Source organism: Castor canadensis, chromosome 7 (genome assembly GCF_047511655.1).
Source record: "Castor canadensis chromosome 7, mCasCan1.hap1v2, whole genome shotgun sequence".
Classification (NCBI taxonomy): domain Eukaryota; kingdom Metazoa; phylum Chordata; class Mammalia; order Rodentia; family Castoridae; genus Castor; species Castor canadensis.
Window position 1 is genome coordinate 61810489 of NC_133392.1, and position 26472 is coordinate 61836960.

Consider the following 26472-nt stretch of genomic DNA (forward strand, 5'->3'; position numbering starts at 1 on the left):
CTGGTTTTGGTATGTGTGCCAGGAAATGCCTCAGTCCTGGCAACTACTTCAGTGGGCCACCCTATCTGAGAGCTACCAGGGAGCAAGAGCCTCAGAAGACTATGTCCTGTGCTAGCACTTCTGAGGCAGGGTGTGGGTCAGGCATCCCAATACCCAGGGTGACCTCTGGCCAGGGCTTTGCATCCTGATGAAGGGTGACACCTGTTTTTCAATCCTCTTCTTGAAGTCAGGAGCCACACTCTGTCACCCAGTGCCAGACTGCAGGGACCATCTTGAGGCTAAGCCACATCTTAACCTCTGTATACTCCAGTGTTTGTCCCAAAGCCAGCATCTAGATTCTCTTGAATGAAGGCCAGAAGGTTTTGCAAAATATTCTGAAGTTAGAATTATTCTTTGCCAAAAATAGAAAATCCACTTCGGTTGACATAGGACACACTCACACACACACACACACACACACACACACACACACACACAGAGTTGACATAGGACACACACACACACACACACACACACACACAGAGTAGGAAGGGGATGTGCTTTTTAGCTCCTGTAGCTGAGAAGCCTAGAAAATGGAGCCAGTATCAGGCCCCACTCTCAACCCATCAGGAACCATCAGTAATCGACCTCTTGGGGTACTTGTTGGCCTGTTTTCCTTCTTACTGGCATATTCTCAGGCAGGTAGCACACAGGACCAAGTGAGGAGCCATCTGGAGAAGGAGGTCCCCCATGTTAAAATCAGAAAAGGGAGGGGGGTCGGGCAGGAGTTACAGCTGTCCATTACATGCCCAAAACATGGTAAATGGTGGTTCCATGCTGCAGAAATGTACACACTGGGACAAGTGGGCTGGAATAGAAGTGGGGAGTCTGGATCAGAACCCCAAGACACATAGGGTCTTGTGATGATCAGTACACTGCCTGAGGTCTGTGGGGTGGCTGCTCCCTCCTAGGAGCAAGGTGGTAAGGAATGAACCTGACCTTTCCTATTTCTCCTTTCTCTCTTGATTGGCTACTACAGGTTCCTCTGTGACCCAGTTGCTGGCCCGAGACATGGACAATGACCCCCTGGTGTTTGGTGTGTCTGGGGAGGAGGCCTCACGCTTCTTTGCTGTGGAGCCTGACACCGGTGTGGTGTGGCTCCGGCAGCCACTGGACAGAGAGGTACTACTTGCCCATGTCCCTGGCTCTGGCCTTTCCTAGTTGGGGTAAAGGGGGGAGAAGCAGATACTGCCAGAAAGGGGACTCACCATCTTTTGGTAGCCTTCCTCTGAGACCCTACTCTGACTGCAGTCACATCTTCCAGACTGATACCTGGCCTTGGAGTTGGAATGGGGTGACTGGGGTCTCCAGGCAAGCAAGGGGGACTGACCAAGAGGTCATCCCCATAGAATGGGTCTCTGTGAGTGTACCAGTCCACTCCCACCCCAGCAAATAGTCCTGCAAAGGCATTTTCTGGAGGAGCAGGAGTTTGTGGTACAGTAGTCCTTAGCAAATTAAGGGAAGGATTTGAACACAGCCCCAAGCCTGTCCTCTCTTGCATTTTGGGAAGTGGCTGCAGAAGAGTCCACTGACTTGCTCAATATCACACAGCAACTTGGAGGCGGAGCCAAGACGAATACCCGATTCTTGACTTTCGTCTTTTATGACTCTTTTAAGGAAGGTTCCATATTCCTTCCAAAGGGTAGTGCATTTTGGGGGGGCGCCTTTGGCTATCAGTCCCAGACAGGCTCCTAGGCAGCACTGGAACCCTGTAGCCCCGCCCAGGGCCAGCTCATAGCCTCAATACCTCAGCTGTCTCTCTAACTCTGTCCTCCCTCCCTTTTCTTTCAGACTAAGTCCGAGTTCACAGTGGAGTTTTCTGTCAGCGACCACCAAGGGGTGAGTGTCCCCCAGAGGCCCCTGTTGCAATGGGAGGCAGGTTCCTGGGCTTGGCAGGTCCCTGGGTTCTGTGGGTGGAAAGAAGCCAGAGGCAGCACTGAATTCTCACCTTTCTCTTGCCAGGTGATCACACGGAAGGTGAACATCCAGGTCGGGGATGTGAACGACAATGCACCCACATTCCATAACCAGCCCTATAGTGTGCGCATCCCTGAGGTAGGGGTCCAGCGTCACCCTGTGGGGTCCCTGCTGCTCCTCATATCAGCTTGGTGGGGTATGTTGAGATTAGCTAGCGATTGGGCATCTCCAGCCCTCTCCAGCCCATATCCAGCCCAGTGTCCACTCTGGGCACAGTGATGAGCGTGCTGCCACCTCTGGGGATAGAGGGCTGTCTAGAGGTCGAGAAGATAGCTGGGTCAGTGGGTGATGGGAGGGAGGGCCTGCCCTGGTGGGACTCCCACCTCCAACTGGAGTCCACAGTGGGACAGGAGTTGGAAGAGGCTGGCATTGTATCCTCTTCCCTCTCATTCGTAACCCATTGTGGGTCTTGGGCAGGGCAGGTAAGCAGACCTTGCCCCTGGCTGCTGGCTTTGACCACAGTTGGGTCCCCACAGGCTTCTGTGGGCAGCCAGTTTGAGGACGGTGCCGTCCGTAGCCCTGTGCCCTGGCCCTGAGCTTGGGACCACATCCCCCTTGCCTCTAGTCTGTGTACTCTGAGCACATTCGCACGAGTACATGCCTATAAATTAAGCTGCTGCTGGTAATTGAGAAGTACAAATTATTGCATTACAAACGGTTCGTTAATAAACTGGCTCCCGCTCCCAGTGGTACCAGGGTTCTTACCACTTGCTGTCCCTCACCATGGTGGCTGATGGCTGACAGTTAATGATGCAAAGACCCTGAAGATGGGTGGTAAAGGGTTCCTAACTGAGACCTGCCCTCAGGGCTCAGGCTGGGCAGTAGCATGAAGGGTTGGGCTGGGAGCAGTGGAGGATAGAATTCTCTGGAAAGACAGTTTGGTACCAGGCGTCTGAGTTCTCTAACCTCTTTATGTTATCAGTCATTGGATCAGGGAAAGGATCAGGCTTGGTACTGGAGAGTGACTTGCCCAAGATCACATAGCAATGACTTTGAACTTCCTGACTCCCAGAGCAGGCTAGACTCCCTCAAGGAGGAAGAGATCTTATCTCATGCCCCCTCCCCCGCCCCCCCCCCCCCAGCCGCCCCAGGTCCTGACCCTTGTTACTCAGCTGGGAGCCAAGGGTCTTACTCTTGTGCCAGATGGAGGGTAGGAGGAAAAATGCATGACTGGCAATTGCACCTGAGGCACCAGGCCCCTCCGCTTCTGGGGGTGGACCATCAGGTGGGAGAACCCACCATCCTAAGCTTGGGGGGCATAGTGCCCTGTGCTCTGGCCAGCATGTCTGGGTACTGCAGCTTGGCTCCAGGCTTTCACTCATTTGGAAGTCCCCCTAATTTAATTAAGGGGCTCTACGTGCCAGCCTGCACTGTGAGCCTGGACTCAGAATCCAAGGGCACGGCTTAGAGTTAATGAGCCTTGGGCCCATTGCTCAGCTGCCATCCTGGCAGGCATGGCTGCCCTCTGTCTTCCCTCAAGGGGGGTAGTAGGCAGCCTCAGTGGCAAGAGGACAAGCGGTCATGTCCCTCCTCCCAAGCCCCTGGGCTGGGGCCAGCCTTTCCTCCTTCCTCCAGAGATGGGACATGCAGCACCCACCCAGTCCTGTTGGAATCCCCACGGTTCTCCTAAGGCCTTGGCCTCCAAGGAGAGAGTCCCTCCAGTCAGTCATTTATTTAGCAAATGTTTGTCCTGTGTCTGCTGTGGTCTGGGCTCCATTCCCCCTCCACAGAGGTCTGGAAGTCTGCAGGAGTGTGGAAAGACAGGGTCAGAATTTCAGGCAGTAGAGTCCAGGGCTAGACCCTGCCTGGCTGCCAGATTGCTGGGTATGTCTGGGCATGTCACTTAACCTCTCTGGGCAGTTGTCCTCCTCATCTCATAAGAACAAAGGGCTGGTGGCATAAAGTGGCCTGCCTGCTTCCCCCTCACCTAACGAAGAGAGGAGGGCTGAGATGGTGGCTGAGAGGATGTGCAGTCCCCAGAGGAAGGCCTATGCTGTTTATTGCTTATGTAGAACCCTCCCTGGGTCTCTTAGTGACCCGATATTTGATGTCCAGTTTGGGGTTGCTCACTGTGGCTCTTGGGGATGTGATATCAGCTGGATAGAGTCCTGACTTGACCTCAGGTGGCATGGCATGGCCTGGCCCTGGCCTTGTGTGGTCACTCAAGCTGCCTGGCTCAGGCCCTAGCTGGGGACCACCACAGGACCTGCTGGCCCCTGACCTAGAATGGAGTCCAGGGCTCCCTTCTTGCACTGAGGTCACCAGATACCCAGGCCTCTGTCATGGAGAAGTAAACTCAGTGGCCAAGGTCCTTGGGTGTAAGCAAGGTGATGGTGCAGACCAGAGAAATGAGAGGGAGAGGGGAAGGGGCACTGCAGATCCTCTAGGGAGCTTCCTGGAGGAGGTAGGTTTCCAGCAGACCTGGCCAAGGCAGCAGTGGGAAAAGAAATGAAGGAGGCAAGGGACCTGTGTTCTAGTTCTGCCTGTGCCAACTGACTGGGTAAAACTTTAAAAACTGTCACTGCCCCTGTGCTGGCTTTGGCCCCTGTGGGCATCCAGCTAGGGAGTTGGACAGCCAATCCCAGGCAGGCATCTGGGATCTGAGGATGAAGCCCAGCAACAGAGCTTCTTATCCATAAGGACTTCATTTTTCCTTGGGGACAGAGGCTGCCTCACCTCCATCCACTCAGCTACTCTGTGGACATCTCACCACCTTGGCCTGTCCCTTACCTTCTAATCTTCACATCCCTAGTCCTGGGTCCTGAGCATTGGTTTTGTGTGCTCAGAAGTCAAGAACCTGCCCAGGGAGCAGGTTGTAGGGTGACTGTAATACAGGTACACATAGGAAAGAACTTTGTAATAATAAGACAATAAACACAGACACTTACACACAGTCTGCCCCCTGCCTCGCTGAGGATAGGCACAGCAGAGCAACCTGTACCTGGAGTGATGCAAGCAGAAGCAGGAGGGCCTCTTGTCTCTGGAGCCACCTGTACTGCATGTTGGGGAAGTAATGGACCAGAGGATTCCAGCATTCCTGGGGGACTAGTCTGGAGGCACCTTTCTGACTGCTGTAGTTCTGATTCCATAGACCAGGGAGAGCCTGCCTAGGGATCTGCATTTTAAATGAACTCCTCTGGTGGCAGTGAGACCGGTCAGATTTGGAGCGCCCCATTTGGTGACCACCGAGGTTTTCTCCACGATGCTAAAGTCTTGGCTGAGAACTTTCAGCTCCCACAGCTGACTGGATACATGGCCCATAGAGAGCCCAGTCCCTGAGGCCAAGAAAAGCAGGGGCTGGGAGGTGCTTCAAGGCCAAGCCCAGCCTCTGCCCACCCAGCCCTGGCCTTGGTCCCTCTCAGTTGCCCATCCCTGCCTTGCTCTCTGGCTCAGGAGAAGCCCGGCAGGTGTGTATTTGGGTTTGTTTGTTCTGGTTCCCCTCCCACCCACCCCTCTCCCCTCACTAAGCGGCTCTCCGTGTAATTATCCATTTTATCAGGGTGAAAGGCCCTGCAATTCACTTGTCGAAACCCTAACGAGGCAGCGTGGATGCTTTCAAGTCCGTAAAGAAAAGGGAAATCCTGCTAGAATTGGCAACTTAATTCACCAAGCCAGCCTCGACAGACCTCATTAAGTCCCCGTGTATTCATTTCAGGCTAATGGCTGTCATGCTGACTGCTGTTTGATTTGCTGTAATAGACTTTTATGGCATGCCAATTTGCTCAAACGTGTTTGCCTGTGTCTGCGCCCAGCGGTGCTGCTCCACTACCTCTGTAAGGGGTGCATGCTCGCCTTGTTGACCTTCAGCGCTGCCTGCAGCCCACCTCTCTCTGCTCCTTCTGGGCTGTCCTGGGGCCTCCAGTGTGCCCAAGGAGGTGACCCTGGTGCCAAGGTGTTTGGGCAAGGGGTGAGTGAGAGGTTGGTGCCTGGTGGCTTCTGTGTTCAAGAACCAAGGGTGGCCTAGAGTCTCAGAGCCACCATGAAGTTCTGACAAGTGTAGCCTCCTACACTGTGCGGTCTCAGCTTTTATCAATTTGACCTCAACCTGCCTCTCCCAGCACATCGGGTGTTACCTTCCATCTTCCTCTGCACAATCTCTCTTATGGGCCAGAGGGCTAGTTCAGTGCCTACAAGTCTGTCTATCTGCCTGTTGTCTCTCTGTCTCTCTCATACATTGTACTTTTCTAACCAGCACTGAAGTCCAACCAAACTCAACTCTGTCCTTCAAAGCCCAGATCTGATCCCCCAAACTCTGACCACATTTTTTTTTTTGAAGAACACAAGAAATATTCATTGAACAGCTCCTGAGCAGGGCCCAGGGATTCCTAGCCAACTTGGACATGCAGAGTGGTAAAAAAGATGCAGCCATTTTTTAGCTGTGTTTCTTTAGGCAGGTGACTTTCCCTCTCTGGACCTCAATTTTCTTATCTAGAAGATGAGCAACAATATCTGTCTTGCAGGATTGTTGTAAGAGGTAATAATGTAGGTAGGAAAAGTCTTTAGGTCACAGTCTTCAGTAAAATGCTGGTGATTCAAGATCAAGGTCTTTATCCTTGGGGAAGGTTAATTTTACAGAGAGAATCAAGTAGGTGTGTATCTAACTACATTTTAAGGTATTAAATAAATGTCATGATAACTTTGTATGTGTGCAGCATAATGGAAACCCTTTGGTCTGTACTTGGGAGGTTATGTGTTTGGGCCCTTATAGGATGAGTAGGAGGAGTTTGTTGGAGAAGGAGACTGTGATGTCTGTGAGTATCATTCACTTTCTGGGATCTCTTTTCTTAATGCTGAAGTTTCCCAAAGAGAGAGAGAGAGGTGAATTCTAAGCCCTGATCAGAGACCCTGCTGGGGAGGGACAGGAACTGTGTGGGTAAGTGCTCCTTGGCAGTCCCCAGTCCCCACTGCTACCTCGTGGAAACAAAGCCAGGCTGAAGTGGGCCCTGGGTCCCTGCTCAGGTCTCTGTGGACACTCAGGTCCTGCACAGATCCTTGTCACCTGTGGCATCAGGTAATCAGTTGTGATGTGGGGATGAGGCTGCTTGCAGGGAGAGACTTGCTGCAACGAGATGCTGGGAGCCCATGGGATGGAGGGGCCTTTCCTGAGTCTCACAGGGAGCTGGGGGCAGGGGCAGAGCCAGAGTTCAGGCCTGCTGGCCGTGGGTTTCTCTGGCTGAACCATCCTTCTATGTTACTTAATGAGGCCAGACCATTCCCTGGGCCTCCTGTTAGAGACGGGAGAACAGGGAAGAGAAGGCGTCCCTGGAGATTATTTGTCAATGAAATGAAATCACTTGTTCCTCTTACAGTAAAAAGTTGTTGTTACTAGTAGAGAATTTCCTCTGAGCCCAGGCTGTTGTCCACATAGGGTGTCTCTGAGCCCTCACTGCACCTCATGGGGCAGTCACTCTCATATACTCATTCTGCAGATGTGAAACAAAAATAGAGGTGAATGGCTGTCCTTAGCCAGTCAAAGGCTGGCACTTGGAGTAAACTGGAGCCTGATTTTGAGACTTGTGGTCACTAATGTCACTTCCATCTACAGAGTGGATGTAGCTATACCTTGCAGCCATTGCTGTGGGGACTTCCATATATGAAAATGTATTGTGAAGTGCCTAGTGTGGGGCCAGGATGAGCAAGTGCCCAGTAGACAGCTGTGGCTATTACTGTCTTTGTCTGCATCTCTGGGCTTGATCACCTGGGCATACTCAGCACCAGCCCAGGATCTGGTGTCTGCCTCATACTTGGTGGGTGTGGCTCGAGCATGGACCTCACAGCTGGGCAGTACCGTGCTGCTCCTCTGCCTGTGGCAACAGTGGGGACAGAAGAAATATATGCACAGGGCTTTGCCCTCCAGGCTAGGCAGGAGTTCCTTTATTGCTCTCAGTCTGGGTTGGGACAAGGAACAGCAGGCCTGGTGCCACACTGGAGGAGGGCGCACATATGCCCTATGGTTCATTTCCTTTGGGAACACTGAGAGCAGTGTTGCTCCAAGCTGGTGCCCTCTGGTGCCTGGGAACATAGCCAGCTGTTCTCTGTGCATGGCAGGTAGGAGCCCTGGAGCAGGGGCCAAATGAGGCCTAAGGCACATGGAGGTAGACTTGGCCAAAAACCCGGGACCAGCAGCCGCTCTCAGCTGCCCTTCATGCAGTGTGTCTGCAGACACTGAGTGATTTATAAACTGCATCCCTCACTTGCAGCCAGAGGTGCTGTGTGGCTCCCAGTGGCTTGTGCCTGCCATTCACCCAAGGTGTCACCTCCACTCACGAGAGTATCATCTTCCCCATGCCAAGGAAGGCAGCCCCTTGACAGGCCGTATTAATTTATGCCTTGGGGCCACAGTGCTTGCGGCCCCCTCTGCATCTATAACCAGCAGCCTATTGATCTGGGAGAGGGAAAGCAATAAATCATCTGGGTCTTGGGACTCCTGCTGGCTAGAGCACAATCACTTGTTCCCACCAGACGGTGGCCCTGGACGCTCTCTCTGTGCCCCTTGGTGCACACCCTGAGGCTCACACCCCTTCCCTGCTCTTCTCCCTCCGTCAGCACCATGACAGACATCTGGGAACCTCCTCCCTCACAGCAGGCAGATGGCACAGCCTGCAGCAGCCAGGCAAGTGGCTGGTGAGCTCACTGTGGTGACGGACTAAGTACAAGCACGGCTGCCTGTGCAGGACCCAGGGGCTGGCTGTGGTGGGCATGTGTGCATTTAAATAATCTCATCGTCTGGATTTCCCAGACTTCATTATCTTTCATTTGTCCTCATGACACCTCTGTCAGTTAGGGGAGAGCTGTTCTCTGTGTTTTGTAGATGAGAGAAACTGAGGCCAAGGCAAGTTCACTGACTGCTCCAAGTCCCCATGCATTAAACTATGGCCATCGTCTTACCTCCTTCAGGGTTACCTTAAACTCTCTCTCTCTTTTTTTTTTTTTTTCCTGTCTTTTTTTGGTTTGGTTTTGATTTTTTAGGACAGGATCTGGATATGCAACCCAGGTGAGTTTTGAATTCGCTATCTTCCTGCTTCAATATCCTGAGTGCCAGAATTAGAGGCACACCACCATGCCCGTATTCTCATCCCTATTTTTTAATATCTTTGTGTGTGTCTTTGTATGCCTTTGCCAGCCCTGCTGAGGTTTTCCACAAGTTGCAGGAACGAGATCCTTCCAGCCAGGATTGGGGAGGGGACTGGGCCTTGTGCCTCGGCATCTCCTCAGGAGGAGAGGGCTGTCTCGATGCTTCCTGCACAGGCTGAGAGTGTCCAGTGGAGACTTTTTGCTCAGAGTCCTCTATACTGAGGACCCTGCTGGTATCACCATGTAGCTCAGGATCCAGCTATGGCCATGGTGAAACCCCTGCCTGTGGCTTGCAGGGCTAGCATGCCCCTGAGGCCCCTGCCACTTCAGCCATCAGATATGCACATAGTAGTGTTGGTGAGAGTAAGTGACCCCCCCACGCATATGCTAACCACTATCTGCACCCCCCCCCCCCCGCGCCCACTGGGAAGATTCGACACTGTCTGCCACCTATTCCTGCTTCTCAGTGCCTGGGAGGGACAAACAGAGGCCCACAAAGCTAGGCCAGGTAGCTCAACCCAGCTGTCCACTCCAGGTGCCTTGAACCCTCCTCCACTGAGTGGAGTCAGGACCCCGGACTCTCCATGGCTCCTGTAACAGCTCCTTTCACATCTATGGAGTGTGGTCAGAGCTGTAGGTACTGCCCCCACAAGGAAAGAGCATAGCAAGGGGGCAGGAGATGAAGGGAGCCCAGATGTCATTAAAATTATTCCTTTGTTTTAACAGTAATCATGTTCTTAATTACATCAGTTTCATCAATTCTAACTGGGAGTCTTTGGAGGCCCATATAATTCTTTCGCAATGACCCTAGGGCTCTCTTCCCTGAATACAAGAGCCCAGCTCATAGGCATTAGAGATTCCCTGGCATACACCAGGACACCTTTTATTGTGCCCTTACCCATTAAATAAAAAACCCCTAGCTGGGCGCCAGTGGCTCATGCCTGTAATCCTAGCTACTCAGGAGGCAGAGATCAGAAGATCGTGGTTTGAAGTCAGCCCAGGCAAATAGTTGTGAGGCCCTGTTGCAAAAAAACCCATCACAATAAAAGCGCTGGTAGAGTGGCTCGAGGTGTAGGCCCTGAGTTCAAATCCCAGTACCTCAAAAAAAAAAAAAAGAACCCCTAAATGGAAGGAGGTGATCACCATAGCCTAATGCTCTCCTGCATTGCTGAGCTGAACCCTGTGCCTGCATTCATCTGTCTTCTCTCAGTGATCTCCTTACCTCTGTGGTGGTGCCTTTGAGAAAGTGTGTGGGCTTTCTGCCTGCGTCCCTTCTCCTGTAGGCAGTAGGGGACCCTGGTTGGGGCAGGCTTAAGAAACAGGGCATCCAAAGAGGCCCTACTTGCAGCCAAGAGCAACTTAGGCCACACTGCATCCTGAGAACTTGTGCTCAGCTATGACATGGGGCCTTGTCATAGAACCAAGCACACAGGATCTCTGACTCTAAACTGGGAGGCCTGGGAGCCTCTCTGAGCCTCAGTGTGTTCCTCTGTAAAATAAGGATGAATGGGGTGGTTGTAAAAGTTTAGTGAGTGCACATGTAGAAAGTCCCAGGCTCAAAGGCATTACTGATGGGTGATGGCTGGGGCCCATTTCATGACAGCTCCAGGGAGGCTGCTGTGAAATGCAAGGAGCAATGGGAGAGGCTCCATCTTGTGCTTTTGATGGACAGCAGTCAGAAGCAACAGTCCAGGGGAGACAGGAAACATACAAACAGGGTGAAACAAAGACATGACAAGGAAACAAATGTGCGTGGCGCCACTGAGAAACAACTTAGCAATGGACCAGCTAATCCATGTAGACTCCTTGAAGTCAGCACAGAGGGACTGTTGTGGCCCAACTACATGTTCTGTAAGCAGTGAGCACATAGGGAGGGTAAAAGTCTTGCCCAAGGTCAGTCTGTCAGTGACAAACCACTGAGGACCAAAGGTAGCCGGGGAAGAGCATCAGGGAAGCACTTTCCAGAACCTGTGAGATGGACCTCACTCTTGGGCCGGAGGCACCACTGTGTTCCCAGGGGGCTGAATGTCTTAACCTCCCAGAGTGAAGGACTCAGGCTGCTTTGGAGATGCAAGCACTGTGCCCTGAGTGTGCTGCACGGTCCACCAGCACACCAGCGTTCTTCCTGTCTCCTTGGGTGCTGGGACTTTGTCTCAGCCCTTCCACTTAGCCTAACAAGTTCAAGTAATGTCAAAACAGCTTGGGGACAGGCTCGGCAGCCCTGGTGACATTGAGACCCATGGCACAATAGGCTGTTTTGATGTGTTTGCAGGCTTTCTGACCCACCTTGTTTCCTACCAGGAGGGGGACAACGAGAGAGAGCTTTGGTGGATGGAATTATTATAATTTCTCTGATTCCTTAGCAGCCTTTAATTACTTTGCAACTTTGTGGCGCTGGCTAGAAGCCGTGAGGGGCTGGGCTCTCTCTCTTTATAATAACCTTAAGTGGAAACTGCCTGTCCGTCTATTAAAAAGCCCTCTTTTCTCTCTAGATGAGATAATGCCACCGAGAGATTTCGCCCGGGGTGTAATCACTAGGTACAATGTAATCGTCCCCGATCACTGTCTTCACCATCAATCGGCCGGCCCACCTCCCAGGCGTGGGACTTTGGAGAGCTGCATGCCTGATAGCGTCCTTGTCCGGGCAGGCATGGGCTCAGGCTGGCCCCCTCTTCCAGACCTGCCCCCGAGAGAGGGAGATGGCTTGGAGGCCCCTTCCCGCTGACCCCTTCCTTCTCTGTAACTTGCAATCTGAGCCCAGCTGCACCTCCCCGTTTCTCTGCACAACATTCTGTTTCAGAAATCCAGCCATTTGCATAAAGCTGGAAGCTTTATGCCCTTCCTGTCCTCAGTCCCCACTAGGAGTGGTCACTTTCCTGCCGCCCAGCCCGGGTCATACTGTGTCCTTCCCCAGACCTGCAGCATCTAGGCCCCTGCACTATCTTCCTTCCACCATTTAGCCCACCCAGACACAGGAGAGGGCAGGAGGAGACAGGTCCTCTCTATAGCCCATTTTACAGATGAGCAAAGTGTTACAGAAGTTGGAAGGCTTGCCTGTGGTATTCCCTTTTGAAGTGGCTGCCAGACATTTGCGCGTGATAGCTCATGACTGTAATTCCAGCTACTCAGGAAGAAGAGATCAGGAGGCTATGGCTTGAGGCCAGCCCAGATGAAAAGTAGACCAGACCCCATCTCAACCAATAGGTCAGATGTGGTGGCATGCACCTGTCATCTCAGCTACAAGGGAGCCTTAGGTCCAAGCCAAGGTCCAAGGCCAGTCTGGGCAAAATCATTGAGACCCTATTTGAAAAATAAAGTACAAAGGGCTGGGGACATGGCTCAAGTGGTAAAGCACCTGCCTAGCAATCAGAAGCTCTGAGTTCAAACCCCAGTGCAACCAAAAAAGAAAAAAAAATGGCCTCCAGAATCCAGCCCCAGGTCCTTCTCTCCCTTTCCACTGCTGAGCTAAAGGCCCTGATCTTCTGGTGGCTCTTTACACAGCCCTTCCTAACCTCCAACCCTGGGTTGGAACCTCTGCCTCTGACCTTACCCTGGCCTTTCCTTCTGGGTCTGGGGTACCTTCTGCAAGCCGACTGAGGCATGAGCAGCCCTTCTGTCATGGTTACTTGTCTGCACATCCAGATGGTGGCTGCTCAGTGGGTTAGAGTGAAGCAAGCTCTGAAGTTCTAACTGGAAGGCTTGAGTGAGCCTTTTCTTTCAGCCAGGACTCAGCTTGCCCCTCTGTTAAAGGGACCTGCTCGTCATGGGTCCGTGCACCCACCTTGAATGCTGAGTGTGTCCCCCACCCCACAGTTCCTGTGTTGAAGTGCAGTCTCCCCTGTGAGGGACTAAGAGGGCAAGTTTAATCTGTCTGTGGCATTTAGAGTTGGGGCCTTGGCGGTGATTAGAGTTAGATAAGGTCTTCAGGGTAGAGCTCCAGGATTGGAGGGCAACCTGACAGATGCACATGGTGCATGCTCCCTCTCTCCATGTGAGGCCAGGTGCAGCCCTAGGACTCTGCCCACAAGAAAGCCATCAACAGAGATGGATCCTTGATCTTGAGCCAGAACCAAGAGCCAAAATAAACCTGTTTTCTTTTTGATGTACTAGCATTAGGTATTTGGTTACAATATTGAAATGTGTACCAATCCAGTGATGACCAAAGTCAGGAGAGCTTAGAGTGTAAAGCATGCTGTGGTGTGGGTTGACCACTGAGGTGTTTTCCTCCAGTGGTCCTCAGAGGCTTCTGTGAGTTTCATTTTTATTTTTCTTGTGCCTTTTTTCTGAGTCACCATATGACTTAAGGACACATATAAACAACAATCATGTGACCCACTCTATGAGTCCTTGCCAAATGCACAGGTTTAGGGTTTGTGTGACCACACTCAGATCGACTGACCTCAGCAGCACCTAGCAGCTGTCTCGGTCTCCCTAGAAGATGACCACTGTCCTGGCTTCTAACCTCATGTGTGCTTTCTCCCCTTGTCATGTTAGTCTGAGTTCCATTAGGTTTTTGCTACTGCCTCAGACCCGGATCAGGCAGCCTCCTGCAGGCTGCTTCCTACAGTGACTATGCATTAGGAGTTCACAGACCAGAATCCTGAGCTCAGCCCTGAGCAGCCGTGTGCCTGGGAAACTTAATCTCTCTGATCCAGTGAGACGGGCTGACATAGGATTGCCACTGAGTGGGTAATGTGGGACACCCTACACACTGTGCACTGGAAGGCCTAAATCTTGCTGTTGTTCCCTCTAGATACTCTCTCCCTGGCCAGGTCATTTCTGCAGCTGGGTGTGTTATTGGGACAGAATGCTGGGTAGGGAAAGGGAGTCACTGAGTGCTAAATGGAGTGGGAGAACTTGGGTCAAGAGGAAAGGAAAAGATGGGGTCCTTCTCCCTCATATGTCTCCTTCCATCCCCAAAGCAGTCTTTTACACTGGTAAGAAAGGCACACTTCTCATGGTATGACTGGGAAATGGACCCAGAGAAGGTTACACAGCCAGATCTTTTCGTTCTTCCCCCAATGCAGGGCCACATGCATTTTAACCTCCCCCTACCCCCAACACCTGGGGATCCACTCAGGGTTTGGGGTTTGCTGTAGGCTGTTGCCCCCGGAGGAGCCAGTGCTGAGTCTGGAAAGGGAAAGGGGAAGGAGTTTGGGCAGGGAAGGAAATCTTCCCAGGTGACCTTTACTGTGTTCCAGCCTCCCACAAAGCTGCCATTTCTATCAGCAACCGGATCTCAGGCCTGCAGGAGAAACACAAAAATCTTTAAGGGCTTCTTAGCAGCTGGAGTAGATTTTTTTTCATTTTCTGGTCAGGGCTGGGGCAAAGCATGGGCAGTGGGAGAAGAAGAAATTTTTTATACAGCACTGTCTTTCTCCTTACCTCCCCCAAACCGTGATGTTCTCCAGACTCAGGGGCTACCAAACCTTAGAAAAAAGATTCCGCCTAACACAGCCCAAAAGATGGAGGTGGAGGCAATGTGTTGGTAGCTACTGGGGCGGAAGGCCCCAAATGGCGTGGAAGTAATGCCTAAAGTATGCTGGCGATTACAGACATTTCCACAGGCCGCGCTGGTGCACGGGGCAGCGCCAGCAGCCGGAGGAAATAAATACATAAGTGTGCAGGCCTCAGCGCGCCTTTAACTGTCGCCATGCATTGGAGGGGTGGGCAGGTCACTGCTGTGGCAGAGGAAGTTGCAGAGGTTCACTCACTCATTCGTTCCCCATCTGTCCGCTCGTTCACCTGTATTGAGTCCCTGTGATGGGCAAGGGGCATTGCAGAACCCTCTCTCTGGTACCCTGAGGCTGGTGGCCAGAATCCCCAAAGCAAGAAGGGTCTGACTCCAGATGCCACTCCAGCCTCACTGAACCTTGCCCCTCTTGTTACCCCTCCCTGCATCTCCACCTTCTTTCCAATCCTTGAGGAATTGTGCTACAGGGTTTTTGCACAGCCTTTCCATCTTTCTGGACCACTTCTGCATCACTGTTTCTCTTGTTCGTGAGCCCTCACCTTTCCCTGAACTCATCGATCCTCACTGATCTCTCCTACCTGTGCAGAACAGATTCTGTGTTCTGAGTCTTTTCTTTGTCACACCTTAGCTTTAACACGTAGGCCTGTGGGATCACTGTTGGCCACTGATCTCTCCTACCTGTGCAGAACAGATTCTGTGTTCTGAGTCTTTTCTTTGTCACACCTTAGCTTTAACACGTAGGCCTGTGGGATCACTGTTGGCCTTTTTTTTTTTTTTTTAACTGTACTGGGAATTGAATTTAGGACCTTACACTTGCTAGGCATGTGCTCTAGCACTTGAGCTATGCCCCTAGCCCTTTTGACTTTAGTTATTTTTTAAATAGGGCCTTGCATTTTTGCCCAGACTGGCTTAAACTGCATTCCTCCTACCTATGACTCCCTAGTAGCTGGGATTACAGGCTTGCACTACTATGCCTGGTTTATTGGTTGAGATAGAGTATTGCTAACTTTTTGCCCAGGCTGGTCCTGAACTTTGATCTCTGCCTCTCTGGTAGCGGGGCACTGGTGGCTTCTTGCATGTAACTGTGAGCTCTGTGAGAGCAGGGCCACCTTCATGTGGCCATCTTTCCACCATTGGTCAGACCCTCAGCCTGGCATCCCATGGGGACTCAGTAACATTTGTTTCATAATCTCTGTCCTCAGAGACTCTCCCCACCCTGCAGCCCATCTCCTTCCAGAGAGAAGTTCCATTTACCTGTCCTTCCTGTGCTCTGTCCCCAAAGCCAGATGTGAAGCAGCTGAGTACCATCACAGTTCCCTGCCTGGTGTCTCCAGAGTTTCAAGCAGTGGAGAAGGAGGGTGCCCCAGTCAGAGCTTTGGGAAGAGAGTTGGTGTCTAATGGGGCAGGGCGTGACAGAACAGGCAGAATAATGACCCAAAGATGGTCACGTCCTCATGCCTGCAGCAAATGAGCCATGTGATCGCCACACGATCACTATGAAGTTGGGGATATTGAGATCGGAGAGGATCCTGGCTTTTCTGGTGGTCATGTGATCACCAGGGGAGGTAGTGTGAGGGTCAGTGGAAGGAGAGAGGAAGAGAATGAGAATATGTCATGGCACTGTCTTCAAAGACAGAAGAGGGAAGGAGTCAAGCGATGCAGGCAGCCTCTGGGAGAGGCAAGGAAACACATTTTCCCTAGAGCCTCCAGAGGGACACAACCATGCTGATACTCTGATCTGAGCCCACTAAGACCCACTTTGGATGTCTGACCTCCAGAACTGTAAGATGACAGATGCCTGATGCCTCAAGGGCATGACACTTTGGTACAGCAGCCATAGGAAGCTGACATAAGGGCTGAGGACGCAGAGTGACCGAGTATACTTTGGAGTTTCCCACCCAACACCCGCAGATCATGGCTCCCTTGCTTCTCAGAGGTCTTTCAAGCAGGATGAGGAACCTGAAGTGGGTGTTCTGGACACAGGTGTTAGCCTGGTGGTTGTTGGGAATAATCCGAGCAGTGGGTGTGAGGAGGGGAAAGTGGCAGGTGAGGGGAACTGTGGAAGCTGCAGGTGGCCCCATGCTGCTGGGACTTGGAGGAGGCTCTGTAGTCTGAGCACTGTAACTCTAGCTTCTTGATGGCAGGTCAGGAAGAGAGATTGGAGAGACCTTATTTGCCGGTTGTGACACGTGGTCTTGGGGCATAGGAGCACTGCTTCCATGTGCCAGCCCTCCTCATTTGTCATTTACTCACTCCAACATTGCCTGGGTACCTGCTGGATGCTGGGAACACAGAGCAATAAGACATGGTCTGGCTTCCTTCAGATGCTGGCTGGACTACTGCGCACTCAGTGGCACCCTTTATAGCAGGGTGGGAGGTCTAGTACCTGGGACTGGCATGACTGCCACCATAGAGGAAGGTGGCTCAACCATCCTTGAGTTGGAACTGTAGGAGCCTGGCCTGGCACCTGTACCACCCTGCCTGGCTCTTCCACTTCTCATCATCCATGGTGTGTACCCACGCCAAGCACATCTTCCTCCAGGCAGCAGATGTGGACGAATGAACTCTGAATACACTTGGCACACTCGCATTCTGCTCTGCTCTGCATTGTCCCCATCTGCTTCTTTCTTTCTGAGGCTGATGAAAGAGACCCATAAAGATGGAAAGGGTCATCCTAGCAGACCAGGGCTCTGAAGGAGGAGGATCAGGACACAACAGGGGCCTCGTGAGGCCTGACGGGTTCAGGTGACCATCACTCCTCTACCTTATACACAGTTTCTGCTTATATTGTTTGTCAGACAATTGTTTGGCCTCAGGGCCAAGTTCCAGGATTTACAAACTGACCCAAGATGGGGTATGTACCTAATGATTGCCTTGAACCCTAAGTCCTAGTGGCTTGGCATAAGGAAGATGGAATAACAACAATAGCAGGAATAGTAACACAATCGAGGCTGTCCCTGCACTCACTCAAGTGCTTTCTATAACCAACTTGTGACATCCACCTCATGGCAGATGGTGGATGGCAATTGTGGCCGTCGGGAGCAATGTTGGGAGCAAGTGATTACATCTTGAACCAAGAGGAGAGAGAGAGAGAGAAAGAGAGAGAGAGAGAGAGAGAGAGAGAGAGAGAGAGAGAGAGGGAGGGAGAGAGGGAGGGAGGGAGGGAGAGAGGGAGGGAGGGAGGGAGAGAGGGAGAGAGGGAGGGAGGGAGAAAGGGAGGGAGGGAGAGAGGGAGAGAGGGAGAGAGACCAAGCTCTCACAATCCCCTCTGAGGGCACATCCCAGTGATCTGAGACCCTGTCATGGGGGTCCATCTGCTAGAGTTTCCACCACCTCCCATTAGTGCCACCCTAGGAATTAAGTCTTTGGCGTATGAGCCTCTGGGCCTATTCAATACCCACATCATAGCAGGTTTGGGGATTATCCTTTTTTAAGACTGGGAACCTGAACTCAGAAAGGTTATGTCAGTTGGTCGTGTCACAGAGCAGAGCTGGGATGGAGATGTATCCCACTGCTGTGGGTTAGGGGCTTGCCACGCCTCACACTGGGAGTCTGAGAACTATGCACACAGACCAAGGGGAAAAAGGGACTCTGGCCCCTAGGGCAGCCCTCCTGAAGTCTCCCCCGTGCCCTTTCCTTCAACTTAGTCCCCAGTGCCTGGGGCCAGTGTGGGATGGAGAGGGTGGGGTACCAGATGCTTCCCCCTCCTAAAGAGCCTGACTAGCAGCATGTTCCTAGAGAGACAGCCCACCCTACGCCAGCATGCACGCTTGCCCACACCTCAGCTGCACGTCCGCCTGCCTCCTTCTGTCCCAGTGTCTCCCTCACGGGTCAATGCCCCAGAGTGCTAAATCATGAGCAAATCGACCACAGCCAGCAGGAGGCCGGGCATACACAGGGAGGGTACACGGCCATCAAGGCCATTAACGGCAAGCTGGCCAGGCGGATGTAGCACAACTGATTGGAAGAGCAGCCTGCCTCCTCTTAGGGCGCTGTGTGGAGCTCTCCACAGTGTGATGGGCAAGGGGACATGAGGGAAACTTGTGACTCTCTGAGGATTCATGAGCACATGCAGCTCGTGGCCTGGATGCCTGTTTCTGCCTCCCCAGGGAAAACGTGTTCTCATGCACACAGTTTCTCCTGCACCTGCAGGGTTTGGAGGTATCCACCTTGAAGGCAGTAGAGAAGCAAGAATTCGGGCCTGGACTTGCTTTGCCAAGCCTCAGTCTCTCTCGTTTGTAATGTGGGGACAGTTGTAAAACCGAGGCTTCTGCAATGCACATAGACTCTTAGGACCAGGACTGCCTGGTACAGGAGCACCCCATAAATTGCGAATGGGTTAAGGGACCCCTGCTCATCACTTCAAATATGGGGAACAGAGCCGTATTTGTTTCCATCTGGAGCCTTTGGAGCAGACCTTGCTGTTTGTCAGCCCCCTGGTCATAGTGTGTTGTAAAGGATCACCAGACTAGGGCCCATATGTCTTTGGACCTTTCATCTCACTGGGCCTCAGTTTATCCATCTGTGAAGTGGGGTTAAGAACTCTGGCTGTCATGAAGAAGAACGAAATGTTATCATTCGCTGGTAAATGGATGGAATTGGAGAACATCATTCTGAGTGAGGTTAGCCTGGCCCAAAAGACCAAAAATCGTATGTTCTCCCTCATATGTGGACATTAGATCAAGGGCAAACACAACAAGGGGATGAGCACATGATAAAAGCGAGAGCACACAAGGGAGGGGTGAGGATAGGTAAGACACCTAAAAAACTAGCTAGCATTTGTTGCCCTTAACGCAGAGAAACTAAAGCAGATACCTTAAAAGCAACTGAGGCCAATAGGAAAAGGGGACCAGGAACTAGAGAAAAGGTTAGATCAAAAAGAATTAACCTAGAAGGTAACACCCACGCACAGGAAATTAATGTGAGTCAACTCCCTGTAGAGCTATCCTTATCTCAACCAGCAAAAACCCTTGTTCCTTCCTATTATTGCTTATACTCTCTCTACAACAAAATTAGAAATAAGGGCAAAATAGTTTCTGCTGGGTATTGAGGGGGTAGGGGGGAGAGGGAGGGGGCGGAATGGGTGGTAAGGGAGGGGGTGGGGGCAGGGGGGAGAAATGACCCAAGTGTTGTATGCACATATGAATAATAAAAGAAAAAAAAAAAAAAGAACTCTGGCTGTGGCCAGCTTCTTGGCTCATCAGAGTTGTTGTAAGAAGCAGACGGGCCAAATTCCCCTGGTCCTGGCCCAGCTGGATAGTGCCACTGCACTAACAGGGATCTGGGGGTCATTCCTGTTTCCAGTGGAGGAGGACAGGGTCAATGTGGAGATGAGGAAGACTGTCTTGGCTTTGTCACTCTGTGGGCAGAGACAGGGCACATGCTGGTAAACTGAGGCCCAGGACCTCAGTGTCCTCTCTCCTCAGCTGGTGCCTCAGGACAAATCCCTTCTCATAGTGTCACCTGGAGGGCCCGGTAGGGGCTGTGAGCCAGCAGACCCGTCCCTTCTGCACGGCTGGCCTTCAGCTGGCCTGCGGCAGACACAGCTTTTTTGTTTTTGGTTAAAAAGCCTCACTGGAGCGTTATGATATTGGAACGTGAAGGCTAATTGAGCTGAAAGCTATTCTCTTCCTGCATCCGCGGACGGCTGTGATTGAGGCTCCGGGGCCTCTGCACCAGCCTGGGAATCCCAATGAAACTTCTCTGCAGAGATGGGGTCCATTGGCTAGGGGCGGAGTGGGCTCACCCCAGGGCTCAGGTCTACCCCATGGCACACTCCCAACTGCCAGGACACACCTCTGCCTGCCAGGAGCAGACAGCCAGGACTCTGCGTGCCTGGGACAGGTAGAGGGTCTCCAGTGACAAGTGTTGGGGGGGCAGTAGGACACTGGACTGAAGCCAGCAGGACAGGCCCTGGCTTGTGTCCCCACCCCTCTTTACCAGTTCATCTTCTCATAGGACCCGTTCCTTGGCCTACTGTGCAGCAGGATCTCGCTTAGCTTCTTGACTTTCCCGTGTTCTACCTGCCTCCCCCAGTGTCGGGATACTTCTGTGTTTTTTAAGCCAAATTTTAATGCACAGCTCAGATTCAGCAGGTTCAGGAGGGGGCCCAGGGCTCTATGGTTCACCAAACTCTGAGGTTATAACCATGCTATTGGTCTTCCCACCTCACTTTGAGGACTAAGGCTCTAGGATGCAACCAGGGCCACAAGCCATGAAGGATGACCTACCTGCTCAGCACAGGGCCCAGCTGTGAGGTTCACCCAGAGTGGTGGTGCAGGCATGTACACTGAGCAAGGAGTCAGTGACAGCTCTGGCATGGCTTATGGAGCTGCACACCCTGGAGGTGGGTGTCACAGAGGGACTGTTTGCTCACCACAGTATACTCGCTGGACAGGACCCACTCTGAAGAGAGTGTCTTTGTTTAATTTTGCACAAAGGCACCTGACCATCCTCATCCCTGGACCTAAGCTGTCAATCCACACATGCGTCTACGTACCTCCATTCCTCCCTCCATCATGCTCCCCAACCTCTCATCTCCCAGCAGAATATGGAAGTCCAAGGAAAAGGCCCACAGTACATCATGCTCATACTTCAAGACTCAGTTTCTCCCTGTAGCCACCCCCAGCCCCTCCTGATCTGATCTGACTCCCTTCCTGCCCCCTGCCCCCTCCTTACCTGAGAGCTGAGCTGGAGGGAGTAGGCTAGGAGGGCCCCTCTCTCCCAACCCGCTGTGGGGACAGGCCTGCCATGGGGATGGGTGTCCCGTAGGGAAAAACACTGACCCACCCAGTCTACTGTCTCCTGCAGCGCACGCATGCGCACATACTCAGTTTCTCTGCCTGGCCGGTTATTAATTGCCGTGCAGGCTGAACTGAATGGGTCCCATTAATATGTGCTCCGGCAGCTCTGAGGAGCCGGCTGTGATGGGACGCTGCTGCTTATCTCTGCTGGCCAGGCTCTCCTCATGTAGTACTCCATTGGCACATGACCAACCCTTTGTGGATTCTGGCCTGTGTGCCAGGCCCAGCAAGGGCAGAGGCCTGTCTCTCTCAACTCTGTCTGGCAGCCCAGCTGAACACTGCCTTCCTTCCCTGCTGGTGCCACAGGACCGGGGCCTCAGGATGGGGTCAGGTCTCTGAAGACTGCCAAGCCCATATTCTACCCCTTGCCCAGCCTAAGTGTTCCCTCCTCTCTGTGTCGCTCTGCTGAGGGCTGTGGTGATGGTGTCGTTGTTCTTGGTAGTTGGTATGTTGTTGACACACAGGTGTGTAAGGCTGGGGCTCTGGCCATCCTTGCAGGTAGCTGAGCTGTTGTGTCTTCCTCTTTCCTGACAGCCCCTTGTCTCACACCCCAACCACAGTTAGCATTCCCAGCCATCCCGGGCACATCCATGTCTCCCGTGTGTCTATCCCACCAGTGAACAGAGTTAATATGCCTAGTTGATGCTTATCAACGTGCTGCAGGCCTGGAACTGAGCCCAGCACTTTCTAGGCACCTTTCCTTCTCCATCCACCTTGGAGAAAGGAGTGTTCACTTTTCCCATCATGCAGAGAAGGAAGCAGAGGCCCAGAGATGTGAGGTGACTGCTCAGGGTCCCACAGCAAGCTAACACATCCCAGGAAATGCATGACAAAACAGTGCCCGTGTTCTAATCCTTTGCTGTAACACCATGCTCTTGGATGCCTAGGGTCATCCAGGACACATTCAGGCATCTCTACATTATAAGAAATTTCTTCCTAGCTGAGCACAGTGGGCACCTATATTCCCAGATACTCTGAAGGCTGAGCCAGGAGGATTACAAGTTCAAGGCCAGCCTGGGTTACATAGTGAGAGCCTATATTAAAAAAAAAAAAAAGAAAAGAAAAAGAAAGGAAGGAAGGAAAGAAAGGAAAATTCTTCATGTGTCAAGATGGGCCATGCTTCTCTGCCCATTGCACTCAGTGGTCTGAGCTTGCTGGTAGGGATGACATTAGAGTCAGTGTGTCAGTGACTGAGGGAGATTGCCATGGGTTGATGCTCCCCTTGGGTTCATTAGCACCAGCCTGTGAACCTGTGACCTGCTTGGGACTAGACTGGCAAGACTAAGGGTTTATGAAGAGCAAGGTGGCCTCAGGGTTATCCCTTCTTCTCCAGACTTCCAGCTGTGAACCCTTGGGCATCACCTCGAGCTTTTTTTCAAGGGAAAGTCACGGTCCCAGCATCCTCTGGTCAGGACTCTGGACTCCATTTGTTGGGACTCCATGGGCACTAATACATCTCCAGATTTACTGTATTTCTTGAATTCTAGATGCCCATTTGCCCCTTATCTGAAAAATGTGTGAGATTTGTCTGAATTACCCAGTCTTTACACACACAGTGGAGGTACTCAGCTCCTCATGTGACAGCCTTGTGCCCCTTGGCACTGTCCCTGCCCTGGGAAAAGTGGGCGTGTCCATCCCTCCCAGCCTGAAGGGTAGAGACCTGGAGCTGAGAACAGGGAGGCTGCAGACTGCCAGTGCCCTGATCCTCCTCACTTTTCATACTTCCTGTGCAGGCAGGAAGTGCTGACATTTTTTGCTCCCTTACCTGGCCTGGCTCAGTGTCAGCATATCTCAAGGCCAACCCCTTTGGACCATGATTCCCCTTACCTCCTAGCTTCTGAATGTGGGTTTGGAGCCAAAGAATGCAGCAGAAATTTTTTCATCTGCTTACAAATTTGGTTTTCTAAAGAGTCGGAAAGTTTAGGGCTGGACTGAATGCGGTCTTGCTCTGGTCAGATGAACCTAGTCCCAGGGAAACTTCATGCCAGCCCCTCTCAGAGAGTGGGTATTTCTGAGAGACACTTACATCCACAGCCAAAGGCAGAAGCTGCTTGGGAACAGGGCAGGAGGTGCTGAGATTCCTCCAGGGGCCTGAGGCCTGGGGACCTTGAGTCAGCTTGAGGCACAGGACCTTTGGAGGAAAGCCAGTCAGCACCGTCCTTCCCCACAACAGCCTTTCCCAGAAGCCCTCAGGCAAGAAGGCTGTAATTGATGAACTTGTTCTCCTGTAGCTGTCACGTCTTCAGTTCATTACAGCCCATCTGCCTTTCACCGACTGCTCTGCCAGCTCCCACTGCAGCTGAGGAGGGAGCCTGCAACCAGAGCAGCTGGACTCCAGCTTGCCGTTACCCTGGATAGCCTGGTCAGGGCAATGGCAGGCTCTTAGAGGAACCTAGTATCAGGACAGGTAGTAGGTTAACCCTGAAGCTTTCAGATCTGAGGGCTGGGCACATCCCACCTGTGCAGGCCTGCCTGGGACCCTCTTGAAGGGCCACTTAGCAACCTGGGGGCTGGAGTCCCAACTGGGCTTTTCTTACACTAAAGATGAGAGCTCTCAGATTGGGAGGTGTGACTGATGACCAACAAGTATTTTTAATCATCTGCATGTACCCAGTGTCCTCTCTGGCACTGTGGTTTGCTACTTCCCTGTCATCTGACCTCTCCTGGGCAGGAGCCACATCTTGGTAGCCCACAGATGGCTGACATTGCTTGTCTCATAGAATGCACGCTATGTGTGCTTGGAGCAATAGTGGTATGGCATGCTCCAAAACCATGTTACCCTTTCACCCCCATCTGGTCCCTGCTACCAGTCAGGTGGCCCTGAGAGTCATTTACAGTGTGGACTCCAGTGTCCTGTTCTGCATAGGAAGGGTCTGAATGCCTGCTGCCCACCTCTTGGGGTCAGTCCTTACCAGGCTGCGTTTAGCCTTTGATGCTATGGCAGTAGAGTCAGTACCTACTTACTGGCTCTTGGATATGGAAGACACACGTGAACCACAGCCCTGCTCCCTGTAGGAGCCTCTAGTTAATTGTGCCAACACAGAGGCCAGAAGGCACTTGGGTAGCCTAAGTGAAAAACCTAGGGTGGTGAGCTGTGTGTTTAGGAATGAAGCATCCCAGGCTAGGGGTTTGGACTCCTCTTGTGCAGTAGAGTGACAGTGGGGGACGGTACAGTGGTTGCGGAGATTCTGGTAGGCCTCTGCTAGATGCAGAAGAGAAAGGATGGCAGAATGAGATGTGCAAATAAACAATTCCTTTCTTGCCCGGTGTGGTGGTGCACACCTGTATTCCCAACCCTCAGGAAACTGAGGCAGGAGGATTGTGAGTTTGAGGCCAGCCTGGGTTATATAATGTGAATTTATCTCAAAAAAAAAACAAAGTATTCTCTGTTTTCCCTTTCCATGGCTTCAGTTGTGTGCAGCCAATCACAATCCAAAAAATATTAAATGGGAAATTCCAGCGCTAAATAATGCCTAAATTTTACATGGCACACTGTTCTGAGGAATGTGATAAAATCCCAAGCTGTCCCGCTCCTTCCAGCCTAGGACACAAGTCATCCGTTTGTCCACTGTATATGTGCTATATATGCTACCTGCCTGTTGATCACTTAGTCGCCGGCTCAGTTATCAGATCACCTGTCACAGTGTCACAGCATTATGTTCAACAAACCTTTATTTTACTTAAGTCAGTAATTACTCTGTTTTATTATTATTTATTGCTGTTAATCTCTTCCTATGTCTATAAGTTAAAGTATAGGTATGTATGTATAGGAGAAATAATCCATACAGGGTTCAGTACTACTGTGGTTTCAGGCATTCACAGGGAGTCTGGGAACCTATCCATATGTTTTTTGGGGCGAACTACTGTAAATATTCCCGTCCCCATCCCACTCATCACCAGTTGTCTAAGTCTATAACTCCCTGTCTCAGAAAGGCCACTTGCCCCACTTCCTACTTCCCTGCATTATTTTTTCCTGAGGTTTCAGAATGCCTCTTCTTTAAGGTTCCCTCCATCCCTGCTCACTCCGAGCCAGGGTCTGAATTTTAACCACTCTATTTTCTTTACTGATTTATGATAAACAGCCCGATGTTTTCCAACACCTTTCCTAAGTGTGTCAGGCTGTCCCTCGAGGCGCTGCTGTATCCCTTCACTCCAAGATGCTCAATCTCATCCCCACCCCTGATGCATGACTGTCACTACCTCCCACTGGCTCCTTCCAAGTGGCCGGCACATTTCCAGCCCACCCCAGATTCATAACATTTGGGAGCAAGTGTCCATCATCTCAGGCCAAATTTGGGTCATGTGGCTCCTGAATGAGCCATGGAGCCCTCAGAAAAACCAGCTTTGTCCTCGCTTCTGCCACTTTTCCTGCCACTCTGCGTCTCCAGACCTGCTGCCATTAGTGATCACTTATGGCCCATTGCTCTGCGAGGAAAACTTCCATCGTGGTGGAGCCCCTAGCCCTGTCTTTTGTTGCTGCCCTAACCAGACTGAGCCTTTTGTTGCTGACACAGAAATGAAATACTTTTACTTAAAGCTCTGAGCCTGGTACTTACTTGAATTACCTTTTATCCCTCAAGTTCAGAAAAAGGTTGCCGGCTTGACAAGCGCGTGTATCTCCATTTCCATCCAAATGTGGCCCCTGCCACCAGCCATGTGGGACTAACAGTTAAGATCCTATCTGGGTTCATGTAGCTGACCCGGATAATCAGACCCCAGGGACATTTTAAGGTTCTTTGCACTGCTCTGACTTCCTCTGGCTATGCATCTTGGCCTCTGCTGAATCCCAAGGGTAGGGCGGATGTAGACACAGCCACAGTTCCAAAGGCTTGCTTAGAAACACTGAGTGAGGCCATGAGAATCTCTGGTTCACTTGATGTAGACTCCAGAATGCTAGAGGCCCTGCCCAGCTCAGACAGGCAAAGGAAAGAGGTCCTTCCAGCCAAAGAAGCCAGCAGGGCCTGGCCTGAAGCCTCAAGAGCCCCCATGTCCCCCTAGCTCATGCAGACCACCAAGAGAGGGCCCTCAGGGCCTGACTTCCTCTGTGCGGGCCGTGGACTCTGCAGTTCTTCGGGCAAGCTTAGCTGACTGCCTGCTCCATGCCCA

At 51.9% G+C, this 26472-nt stretch overlaps 1 protein-coding gene across 1 annotated transcript in view; it reads left to right on the forward strand.

Moving 5' to 3' along the window:
- Nucleotides 1-26472, forward strand: part of Cdh23 (cadherin related 23) — a 382861-nt gene that overhangs the window by 110628 nt on the left and 245761 nt on the right. Inside the window, exons 4-6 of the mRNA XM_074079082.1 lie at nt 1019-1161; nt 1831-1878; nt 2002-2094. Coding sequence (XP_073935183.1) covers nt 1019-1161; nt 1831-1878; nt 2002-2094 — 284 coding nt within the window. The remainder of the gene's footprint in view (nt 1-1018; nt 1162-1830; nt 1879-2001; nt 2095-26472) is intronic.